Consider the following 12,829-nt stretch of genomic DNA (forward strand, 5'->3'; position numbering starts at 1 on the left):
GCATGCTGGTATAACCTGGGTATCTTCTGTATATAATTATATATGTACAGCTGGTATAAGTAATACATCTTCTTGTATATAGTGATATGGAGCATGCTGGTATAACCTGGGTATCTTCTGTATATAATTATATATGTACAGGTGGTATAAGTTATACATCTTCCTGTATATAGTGATATGGAGCATGCTGGTATAACCTGGGTATCTTCTGTATATAATTATATATGTACAGCTGGTATAAGTTATACATCTTCTTGTATATAGTGATATGGAGCATGCTGGTATAACCCGGGTATCTCCTGTATATAATTATATATGTGCAGCTGGTATAAGTTATACATCTTCTTGTATATAGTGATATGGAGCATGCTGGTATAACCTGGGTACATTCTGTATATAATTATATATGTACAGCTGGTATAAGTTATACATCTTCTTGTATATAGTAATATGGAGCATGCTGGTATAACCTGGGTATCTTCTGTATATAATTATATATGTACAGCTGGTATAAGTTATACATCTTCTTGTATATAGTGATATGGAGCATGCTGGTATAACCTGGGTATCTTCTGTATATAATTATATATGTACAGCTGGTATAAGTTATACATCTTCTTGTATACAGTGATATGGAGCATGCTGGTATAACCCGGGTATCTTCTGTATATAATTATATATGTACAGCTGGTATAAGTTATACATCTTCTTGTATATAGTGATATGGAGCATGCTGGTATAACCTGGGTATCTTCTATATATAATTATATATGTACAGCTGGTATAAGTTATACATCTTCTTGTATATAGTGATATGGAGCATGCTGGTATAACCTGGGTATCTTCTGTATATAATTATATATGTACAGCTGGTATAAGTTATACATCTTCCTGTATATAGTGATATGGAGCATGCTGGTATAACCTGGGTATCTTCTGTATATAATTATATATGTACAGCTGGTATAAGTTATACATCTTCTTGTATACAGTGATATGAAGAATGCTGGTATAACCTGGGTATCTTCTGTATATAATTATATGTGTACATCTGGTATAAGTTATACATCTTCCTGTATATAGTGATATGGAGCATGCTGGTATAACCTGGGTATCTTCTGTATATAATTATATATGTACAGCTGGTATAAGTTATACATCTTCTTGTATATAGTGATATGGAGCATGCTGGTATAACCTGGGTATCTCCTGTATATAATTATATATGTACAGCTGGTATAAGTTATACATCTTCTTGTATATAGTGATATGGAGCATGCTGGTATAACCTGGGTATATTCTGTATATAATTATATATGTACAGCTGGTATAAGTTATACATCTTCTTGTATATAATGATATGGAGCATGCTGGTATAACCTGGGTATCTTCTGTATATAATTATATATGTACAGCTGGTATAAGTTATACATCTTCTTGTATATAGTGATATGGAGCATGCTGGTATAACCTGGGTATCTTCTGTATATAATTATATATGTACAGCTGGTATAAGTTATACATCTTCTTGTATGTAGTGATATGGAGCATGCTGGTATAACCTGGGTATCTTCTGTGTATAATTATATATGTACAGCTGGTATAAGTTATACATCTTCTTGTATATAGTGATATGGAGCATGCTGGTATAACCTGGGTATCTTCTGTATATAATTATATATGTACAGCTGGTATAAGTTATACATCTTCTTGTATATAGTGATATGGAGCATGCTGGTATAACCTGGGTATCTTCTGTATATAATTATATATATATACAGCTGGTGTAAGTTATACATCTTCTTGTATATAGTGATATGCAGCATGCTGGTATAACCTGGGTATCTTCTGTATATAATTATATATATACAGCTGGTATAAGTTATACATCTTCTTGTATATAGTGATATGCAGCATGCTGGTATAACCTGGGTATTTTCTGTATATAATTATATATGTGCAGCTAGTATAAGTTATACATCTTCTTGTATATAGTGATATGCAGCATGCTGGTATAACCTGGGTATCTTCTGTATATAATTATATATGTGCAGCTGGTATAAGTTATACATCTTCTTGTATATAGTGATATGGAGCATGCTGGTATAACCTGGGTGTCTTCTGTATATAATTATATATGTACAGCTGGTATAAGTTATACATATTCTTATATATAGTGATATGGAGCATGCTGGTATAACCTGGGTATCTCCTGTATATAATTATATATGTACAGCTGGTATAAGTTATATATCTTCTTGTATATAGTGATATGGAGCATGCTGGTATAACCTGGGTATCTTCTGTATATAATTATATATGTACAGCCGGTATAAGTTATACATCTTCTTGTATATAGCGATATGGGGCATGCTGGTATAACCTGGGTATCTTCTGTATATAATTATATATGTACAGCTGGTATAAGTTATACATCTTCTTGTATATAGTGATATGGAGCATGCTGGTATAACCTGGGCATCTTCTGTATATAATTATATATGTACAGCTGGTATAAGTTATACATCTTCTTGTATATAGTGATATGGAGCATGCTGGTATAACCTGGGTATCTTCTGTATAACATTCTATATGTACAGCTGGTATAAGTTATACATCTTCTTGTATATAGTGATATGGAGCACGCTGGTATAACCTGGATATCTTCTGTATATAATGATATATGTACAGCTGGTATAAGTTATACATCTTCTTGTATATAGTGATATGGAGCACGCTGGTATAACCTGGGTATCTTCTGTATATAATTATATATGTACAGCTGGTATAAGTTATACATCTTCTTGTATATAGTGATATGGAGCATGCTGGTATAACCTGGGTATCTTCTATATATAATTATATATGTACAGCTGGTATAAGTTATACTTCTTCTTGTATATAGTGATATGGAGCATGCTGGTATAACCTGGGTAATGTCTGGTAAATAAATCTACCCACTTACCAAAGATGCCATGGTGAAGCCAATAACCTCGATATAACCATCGTCATGCCGCTGAGGTTCAAAGTCTCTGTGGTCACCAGGGTTTCCCCAGGGCATTGTGCCAGCACAGTACCTGCCAGGCGGACAGTTAGGAGGACCAGTCAGTGACAGTAAGAGGTCAGACTGTGTACAATGACAGATCTACCGCAGATCCTATACGAATGTCGCTCACCTGGGGATATTTAAGAAGACAATACACTGGAACTTCAGCTCTTGGATCTTGGGGGTGAGGTCCGTTCCATCACACTGTAATATCAGATGAACATATTATTTCATATTAGATTGTAAGCTCTTGAAACAGGATCCACAACAAGACAATATTCTTATTAATTTTAGTTAAATTATTTGTGCTTCAGACTCTTATTGCATTCAGTTTTGGAGGCAGGAAGTAGCTGGCTGATAACTACTAGTCAGCCATATTAACACTCATGGGTCACAGGTCATCTCCCTCCCTCAGCTGTTCCTGGAATGGAAATATTCTTTAAAGGGGTATACCCATCTCTTAATGTCATGGCATATAGCAGCGCTTGAAGGCCGTACGGGCTCTGTTGGGCGCTATATGTACATACAGTACCCAATGGAACATGCCATATTTTTTTCTGATGGATTTGTATGAAATCGGATGCATACGGAGAACCAGGGCAGGTCCTATGTATCATGGCAGCCCTATTATGGCTCCCTATAAAACAGAGCTGTAATAGGGCCATGGGCATGAGCCCTTTGTGATGCCATATCCTAGCCAAATGCCATGACTCACTATTATCCCTGTGCTGTCCCTGTCGCTCTGACATGGAGGGAACATTGGGGTCACTAGCGTAATTTTTTCACCCTGTAAAGCCGCTTTTTTTTTTGCTCTTCAGGGCAAGAAATTCCCCTGTTCCTATGACAACTCTGCCGGCACAAACTAAAGTAGCTGTCTGGTGTGACGGCCCTACAGATCTCAGCGTTGATGGGAAGAGGAGGAGGGAATTGCTAAGATCTCCAGTCCAAGGCCCCATGCGCACGACCGTGCCCGTAATCGCGGTCCGTGATCGTGGGCGGCTGCGGACAGTCATGTGCATGGGGCCTAACCTGTATTTTCTGTGTAGATTCCCATCCAAAAATTGGATCATATCTAAATGACACCGAGCAGCTACATGGATGAAGCAGTGCTGGGTAATTTTCCGTAAGGGAATCGGTAGCTTTCATTATACTGCGTGTGCGGCGCCTGCACCGCTGATCAGCACTTTTTCCAATTGGTCCGCAGGTTGAATGTTTTTTGCCGTGTTCTTTTGGAGATGTGATTACCTTGCGTTCAGCTCTAGATTGTTTTTGCTTCTAAACACGGCCCGTGCTGCCCGATAGAGCAGAGAGAATTAGAATATACCGTGTAAATTGGCATATGTCCTTTCCACGGGGGACTCCGAATTTTTTTTATGCAAAATCGTACCCGGGAGGTGTAAAAATCGTATTTGTGCGAGGAATTAAAAAACAAAACCTATTATAATCAGAAGTCGCAGCTTTTCCTCTGATCTTTTGCTTGTCCTATTACTTTAGTACAGTGATCATTGATCGCCCATTAAAGGGGTTCTCAATCTACATGTATTTGCATAAAAATCTGATTACTACGGCAGTACAAATCCCGTCAGTCCTTCATGCCCCTGATCTTCCGTCAGCGCAGTGCTGATATAAACCGGAGTAATCTGAGACACACTGGTTGCTAAGGAGGCGCTGCCTGACAGCCCATATAATAGACTGTGGTTGGTAGGGAGTGTAGCGCTAGCAACCAGTCTGCCTAATCGGCATAATTCGGGCCGTTTACGCCTCAAATTACGCCAGAAAAACGGCACCATTACGCCCCCAAAACATCTGCCCTAATACAGCTAGAGCAAGGCTGATAGGTCACATGTCTGACAACAGAGTGGAGCTAAACCGATGTCTGTTTCCAAGGGCAACCAGCAAAATTTGGAAAGCTATGGAGAGGGATAACAATGTGAAATACGACATACAGGTTTTATTTCTAGTTTGTAACCATAGAGACGCATAGGTCTGCTTAGGAGCTGTGTACTCCCAATAATAGCTTTTTAATCAAGACCGTTTGCTTCGTTATGATTTAGAAATTGAATACGAATGATCGTTAATAAAATAATCGGCGAGATCTCAGCGCTTACCACAACTTTCACGTGTTTAGATAAATCTCTAGAGCTCCTCTGTAAAAAGTCGGAGAAGGCAGCCTGAAGAGAGAGACCGAAATGAGAAAACAGCAAAATATAAGCCAACACTGGAAGAATTTATTAGTACATGAAAGAAACTGCGGAGGTATCAGGCACCTCGTGACTCCTTTTTTTTAGTGGTATTGCTTTTCAGCTCCATCTACAAAGACAAACTCCAGATTAGCTGTATTGTGTATTGGAGTCTGCATTAGTCTAAAATCCCACTCCTTCGCTGCCCTCCATGCTTTATACTGCAGCACTGCTTATTTTAGATTGGCTGTACGTGACCACCCCAAACGGATTTCCATTGCAGCACAGATTACCAGTGAGACATGAAAGATTATCCGGTAACTGCTGCACATTTACGGAGGGCAACGAGCCTCAATAAGGGGAGTTGTGCTTTAAAGGGGAAATCCAGGACAAATGTTTTGTGCCAATTAGACCCCGCTGTGTACAATGATACAAACACTTTCTGCTTCTCATCTGCAATCCAAGACATCATCAACTCTTGCCGGTGACATACATAAGACTGTTATGGGGTGCACGGGGTCCACTTTTAGAATTGCTACCTGCAGCCACCACTAGAGGGAGCTCATTGCATTTAGATTCATACAGCTGATACTAGTTGTATAAATCCATATGCAGTGAGCTCCCCCTAGTGGTAGGTGCAGGCAGACAGAATTATATCATGAACCATTATCAGAAGACTACGCGTAAAATTTAATGTGCACAGTGTAAAGCTGAAATTCCCCTTGGAGAAGAGGCCGGACACTTACCCCTGCATAGAACATCTTGTTGCGAAAACGACTATTAAATTTTTCTGGATTTGCTTCTGCAAGGAAGAGACGGAACATTTTAGATTCGCCATATCAGAGTCATAGTCTAAATACATGATCGTTTCCAGTATACAGTCCAAATGTCAGCGCCCTCCACACCCACTGATATTAACTACGGACATGAGTCCCTCTCAGCTCATATTCCAGCATTTATTTCATTATATATTCATGATAAACACCCCGCTGCAGGCATGACTACAACATCGACTACCATCACCATCATTTAGTAGATTTATCTTCTATACGCAGAATAACCAAAGCTTGTAACACCAGGTTACTTCTCTCCGGTAACATTTACTATACGCTGCTGCCCCCTGCTGTCTGATCAATGCAATTACAATATTGCAGTCTCTGGGCTGGATCTGCAGTTTATGTTCCTTTAAGTGTCAGACAATAGATATCTACAGAGTGTCGGAGGGCTCATGATTCAGCGATACAGAACAAATACATGTCCAGTCCTATATTCATTGTTAACTCTGCTGTACGCCATGGTCATATTATTCATAAATATAAAATTATATGTGATAAACCCAGCGCAAGTGCAGCTCCAACACTCCAGGAGACCCACTGGTGGGACGATAGATAGATGGATGGATGGATGGATGGATGGATGGATACATAGATGGATAGATGGATAGATAGATAGATAGATAGATAGATAGATAGATAGATAGATAGATAGATAGATAGATAGATAGATAGATAGATAGATAGATAGATAGATAGATAGATAGATAGATAGATAGATAGATATGTAGCACTGCAGGTTCAGAGCATGGATCATTATATAATAAGCTTGGTTTGTCCTTCAGGAGCCTGAGAAAGCTGGGTGACGTCTCCTCTGAACGCTGTAATGTCGGTCACATGGTTTGTAACCCAACTTTCTCAGACACAATTATAGCTATAACTAGTTACTGATCAATGCAAAGTCAAGAGATGTAAAACTGGAGGGTTGTGACATTCAGGAGCTGGGAAAGCTGTGTGGTAACCCCTGTGTCAGCCATATTAGTTGTCACCTAACCCCGATATAGATGTAATGTCCTGCTATGGTGCGACTCTTCTGATACACGCAGCAGCGGCCTGCGTCACTGTGTGTAATGAGCCGAGCTACAGCTGCCTGCTGTATTATGCACTTGAAAAGCTCGGGCTCCACTCCATTACACACAAATGTAACCAATTTCCACTCAGCACCAACAAAGACGACAAACCAATAAATCGGAGTGAGAAATGAACAAGGCTTTACGAGCAGAATGCATCAAATTCTGAATGAGACGTTACATCGCTCTGTCAACACAACCAGACCGCACCTGAGACGTCGTCATCGCAATCCAGGTTATTTGAAGGTCATGTTGAACTCACAATTGGCTATTGAAGGAGACCTATCAAAAGAACATATAAAACAAGGCCCTTCATTCTACATCGAAAATGTGAAAACCGTTTCCTAATATCTGATTTCTTTGCGGAGATATGATCTCTTGAAGTTACAGGCCCAAAGCCTGAGGCTGCACTACTGAGAGAATCCACACTAACCGTTTACCAAATACGTCGATGTCCCCACATATGCAGACATAAATGTTACTACTCAAGCCAGGCATAATGTAGATATTGATGTATGAGGTGATTGATTTGCATCCACATGATTTATCAGAATCTCTCAGTAGTGCAGCCTCAGGCTTTGGGCCTGTAAATTCGAGAGATCATATCTCAGCAAAGAAATAAGATATTAGAAAACGGTTTTCACATTTTTAATGTACACTAATGGTCCTTTTTAAAACTTAATTCTGGTAGGTCTCCTTTAAAGGGGGGTGTGATGCAATTTAAGCACTCCTCTAGATCAGAAGTGGGGTTGATTTGAAAAAAAGCAGAAGATTCTGCACCCTCTATGCAGTATCAGTGGGGGTCCAGGTGGTCGGATCCTGATTGATCAGACATTGGTAATCTATACTATCAATATTCCATCATTGTCTATTGCGGAACAGATCCAAGGATAACACTGGTGCAGGACTTGAGCTGCGACCCCCACCCATTCTCAGATAAAAGGGGTTGCAGTGCTCTGTAGTGTGTATGAAGCCTTTCCCCTTTCCAGGGATTCACAGGGTAAGACATAAAATACATAGGATGCCACATATAATCCCTGTCACTGATTACCATATGCCATAGATGTATGATCAGTGGTAAAAAAGAGGGTCTGACCAATGGGATCCTCATCATCCATTACTAAAATAAAGGGGCTATGGCCCTGTCAATGGGTTTAGATGGTGTCTCCTAAGAAAAGCCGAGAAGAACTTCGTTTTTAGAATACACAGAAGAAATACTTCAACGACAAATTCAGCTCTGCTACATCCACCTATAACTACTTTCCAACGTCTGTTGCTTGCCCTTGGGAACACCCAGTGGTGTATGTCATCTGATTTCCCACAACAGGGTTTTCCAGGCCACATTGGCCATCAATATTATGGAAGTCTGAGACCCGAGACCCCATTATTTATCAGTGATGGGCCATGGCGCTCCAGCGAGCATCACAGCCCTTTATTGTACACAGGGACATCGGCCCATCCGTACAGGTGGCTGCGCCTTGTTCTGCAGCTCTTTTAAATCCCATTTCAGTGATTAGAACTGAGTTGCAGTACCAGGAACAGCCACGCTTGTATGTACGGCGCTGTGAAAATGCTATTGCGACCCTTTATTCTAATGTTCAATAGGTTCAGACCCTCACCGATCAAACATTGATGGTCTATGCTAAGGGTAGGCAGATAATGTTTAACAAAACCCCTTTAAGACCCGAAAAAGACAAGCTGATTGTTTCCAAACCCAGGAATATGGATATAGATGGCGCCAGGATTATGGATATAGATGGCCCCAGGAATATGGATATAGATGGCCCCAGGAATATGGATATAGATGGCCCCAGGAATATGGATATAGATGGCCCCAGGAATACGGATATAGATGTCGCCAGGGATACAGATGGCGCCAGGAATATAGATATAGATGACGCCAGGATTATGGATATGGATATAGATGGCGCCAGGAATCCGGATATAGATGGCACCAGGAATACGGATATAGATGGCACCAGGAATACGGATATAGATGGCGCCATGAATACGGATATAGATGGCGCCATGAATACGGATATAGATGGCGCCAGGAATATGTACATAGATTTCGCAAGGAATATGGATATAGATTGCGCCAGGAATATGGATATAGATTGCGCCAGGAATATGGATATAGATGCCGCCAGGAATATGGATATAGATGCCGCCAGGAACGCAATCACCGCCGCCGGCAGATAAGCTATGTAGAATGTAAAGTTTACTGCATGATTCAGAACAGAGTGACATCTTATTAATGAGTTTTCAGTGGTTCTGCCTCTCGCTGGCCCGAGCGTCACTCACTATAAACTGTGCCGGTGCCAGGATAATTACGAGAATGTAAAAGAACAAATCGGCGCTCACATCTATTAGTAAATTCAGCATTCTACGGAGGAATCAGTCTGACGGACACTGGAGGCTAGAGGGAACTTAACTCCTTCATGTAACACAAGAGCGGCACTTTAGGAAATGAGCTGATCACAGAGTATCCTGCTACTGGGACCCCAGCGATCAGCTGTGATCTGTAGAAAACCCTGAAAACAAGTGTTCTATTTCCCTGCAGCGCCACCACAGGGGAAATTAAGTATTACACAGTTCCAATTTAAATTTATAGGCCCATACTGTACTTTTGTGTGCCCCCGATTGTATATAAAAGTTTTTTATTTACTGTACAAATCCAAAAGATATAACATTGTGGCATTCAGCACCCCGTGCCATATTATGCAGGTTTTCTCTCGTAGGAGCAATGGTTCTAGGGGAGAATACAGTGCCTTAAGGAGGTACCATATAGCGATACACAGGTCCGTAAAAAAACAAACTGAACAAGACTTAAAGGGGTTGTACAGGATTAGAAAAGCAGGTTTGCTTTTTTCCTAAACAGTAACATCCCTGTCTATGGGTTGTGTCTGGTATTGCAGCTCAGCTCCATTCAAGTGTAAGGTGCCAAATTGCAATACCATACTCAACCTGTGGACAGGTGTGGTGCTGTTTTTGGAAAAAAGCAGCCATGTTTTTTTTAATCCTGGACAACCTTTCTAAGTCTTCAATATTGGTGGTTTAACCATGTCTAACTCACCTCTAGACTCATGAAACTCTAAGGTCACGTGTGCGTCAAATCCCAGACTGAAGTAATTATTGAATACATTTAGTGGAAGCTGAAAGAAAACATAGAGCGGATTGTGAGACAGTCCAGACAAGCCGGCAAGAAAGTAAAATCACTTCAGCTTTGTAATTCAAAATCGTATATCTTAGTTATGGAGTCCATCAGACAAATGCTATACCTACAGTGCCATCTAGTGGTCACAATTTATATTACATTTCACCAAATTTAACGACTGCGGTTTGAATACAATTTTATAGCTTATATATAGAAGTAATCTACATAAAAATACATGACTTATCTTGACTGAGTTATAGCCTGTTTCATACTCCAAAGCTAAATTCACAACTCTGCTGGTTGTTAGTGGAAACAGTCAGCAAGCTTGTTGTCAGGCATACCCTTAACAACTAAGAAGATCCTGTAACTTGGGATAGTTGGCTTTTCCTATATTATGTGACAGTACAGTACCCAGAAAACTCTTCCCAGAATGCAAATCTCCAGAGCAAGCTGTGTGCAGACACTGAATAAGCAGGGTATACTGGTAAATTTCAGCTCTAAAGCCTACAGAACTGCAAATGTAGCTCTGGAAAATAATACAGGATATAACTCAGGATCAGTGCAGGATAAGTAATGTAATGTATGTACACAGTGACTCCACCAGCAGAATAGTGAGTGCAGCTCTGGAGTATAATACAGGATGCAACTCAGGATCAGTACAGGATAAGTAATGTAATGTATGTACACAGTGACTCCACCAGCAGAATAGTGAGTGCAGCTCTGGAGTATAATACAGTATGTAACTCAGGATCAGTACAGGATAAGTAATGTATGTACACAGTGACTCCACCAGCAGAATAGAGAGTGCAGCTCTGGAGTATAATACAGGATGTGACTCAGGATCAATACAGGATAAGTAATGTAATGTATGTACACAGTGACTCCACCAGCAGAATAGTGAGTGCAGCTCTGGAGTATAATACAGGATGTAACTCAGGATCAGTACAGGATAAGTAATGTAATGTATGTACACAGTGACTCAACCAGCAGAATAGTGAGTGCAGCTCTGGAAAATAATACAGGATATAACTCAGGATCAGTACAGGATAAGTAATGTATGTACACAGTGACTCCACCAGCAGAATAGTGAGTGCAGCTCTGGAGTATAATACAGGATGTAACTCAGGATCAGTACAGGATAAGTAATGTAATGTATGTACACAGTGACTCCACCAACAGAATAGTGAGTGCAGCTCTGGAGTATAATACAGGATGTGACTCAGGATCAATACAGGATAAGTAATGTAATGTATGTACACAGTGACTCCACCAGCAGAATAGTGAGTGCAGCTCTAGAGTATAATACAGGATGTAACTCTGGATCAGTGCAGGATAAGTAATGTAATGTATGTACACAGTGACTCCACCAGCAGAATAGTGAGTGCAGCCCTGGCGTATAATACAAGATGTAACTCAGGATCAGTACAGGATAAGTAATGTAATGTATGTACACAGTGACTCCACCAGCAGAATAGTGAGTGCAGCTCTGGAGTATAATGCAGGATATAACTCAGGATCAGTACAGGATAAGTAATGTAATGTATGTACACAGTGACTCCACCAGCAGAATAGTGAGTACAGCTCTGGAGTATAATACAGGATGTAACTCAGGATCAGTACAGGATAAGTAATGTAATGTATGTACACAGTGACTCCACCAGCAGAATAGTGAGTGCAGCTCTGGAGTATAATACAGGATGCAACTCAGGATCAGTACAGGATAAGTAATGTAATGTATGTACACAGTGACTCCACCAGCAGAATAGTGAGTGCAGCTCTGGAGTATAATACAGGATGTAATTCAGGATCAGTACAGGATAAGTAATGTAATGTATATACACAGTGACTCCACCAGCAGAATAGTGAGTGCAGCTCTGGAGTATAATACAGGATGTAACTCAGGATCAGTACAGGATAAGTAATATAATGTATGTACACAGTGACTCCACCAGCAGAATAGTGAGTGCAGCTCTGGAGTGTAATACAGGATATAACTCAGGATCAGTACAGGATAAGTAATGTAATGTATGTACACAGTGACTCAACCAGCAGAATAGTGAGTGCAGCTCTGGAAAATAATACAGGATATAACTCAGGATCAGTACAGGATAAGTAATGTATGTACACAGTGACTCCACCAGCAGAATAGAGAGTGCAGCTCTGGCGTATAATACAGGATGTGACTCAGGATCAGTACAGGATAAGTAATGTAATGTATGTACACAGTGACTCCACCAACAGAATAGTGAGTGCAGCTCTGGAGTATAATACAGGATGTAACACAGGATCAGTACAGGATAAGTAATGTAATGTATGTACACAGTGACTCCACTAGCAGAATAGTGAGTGCAGCTCTGGAGTATAATACAGGATGTAATTCAGGATCAGTACAGGATAAGTAATGTAATGTATATACACAGTGACTCCACCAGCTGAATAATGAGTGCAGCTCTGGAGTATAATACATGATGTAGCTCAGGATCAGTACAGGATAAGTAATGTAATGTATATACACAGTGACTCCACCAGCAGAATAGTGAGTG

The 12,829-nt window shown here is 40.3% G+C and overlaps 1 protein-coding gene across 8 annotated transcripts in view; it reads right to left on the reverse strand.

Annotated features, from left to right (window-relative positions):
* The window catches only part of DGKI (diacylglycerol kinase iota), a 229,932-nt gene that overhangs the window by 81,491 nt on the left and 135,612 nt on the right, over nucleotides 1-12,829 (reverse strand). For all 8 annotated transcript variants that reach the window (XM_075855860.1, XM_075855859.1, XM_075855858.1 and 5 more), the window contains exons 15-19: nucleotides 10,206-10,284; nucleotides 5,973-6,028; nucleotides 5,155-5,217; nucleotides 3,177-3,250; nucleotides 2,966-3,077 (exon numbers count right to left, since the gene is read on the reverse strand). In XM_075855860.1, the coding sequence (XP_075711975.1) occupies nucleotides 2,966-3,077; nucleotides 3,177-3,250; nucleotides 5,155-5,217; nucleotides 5,973-6,028; nucleotides 10,206-10,284 (384 nt within the window). The remainder of the gene's footprint in view (nucleotides 1-2,965; nucleotides 3,078-3,176; nucleotides 3,251-5,154; nucleotides 5,218-5,972; nucleotides 6,029-10,205; nucleotides 10,285-12,829) is intronic.

Source organism: Rhinoderma darwinii, chromosome 3 (assembly GCF_050947455.1).
Source record: "Rhinoderma darwinii isolate aRhiDar2 chromosome 3, aRhiDar2.hap1, whole genome shotgun sequence".
NCBI classification, from domain to species: domain Eukaryota; kingdom Metazoa; phylum Chordata; class Amphibia; order Anura; family Rhinodermatidae; genus Rhinoderma; species Rhinoderma darwinii.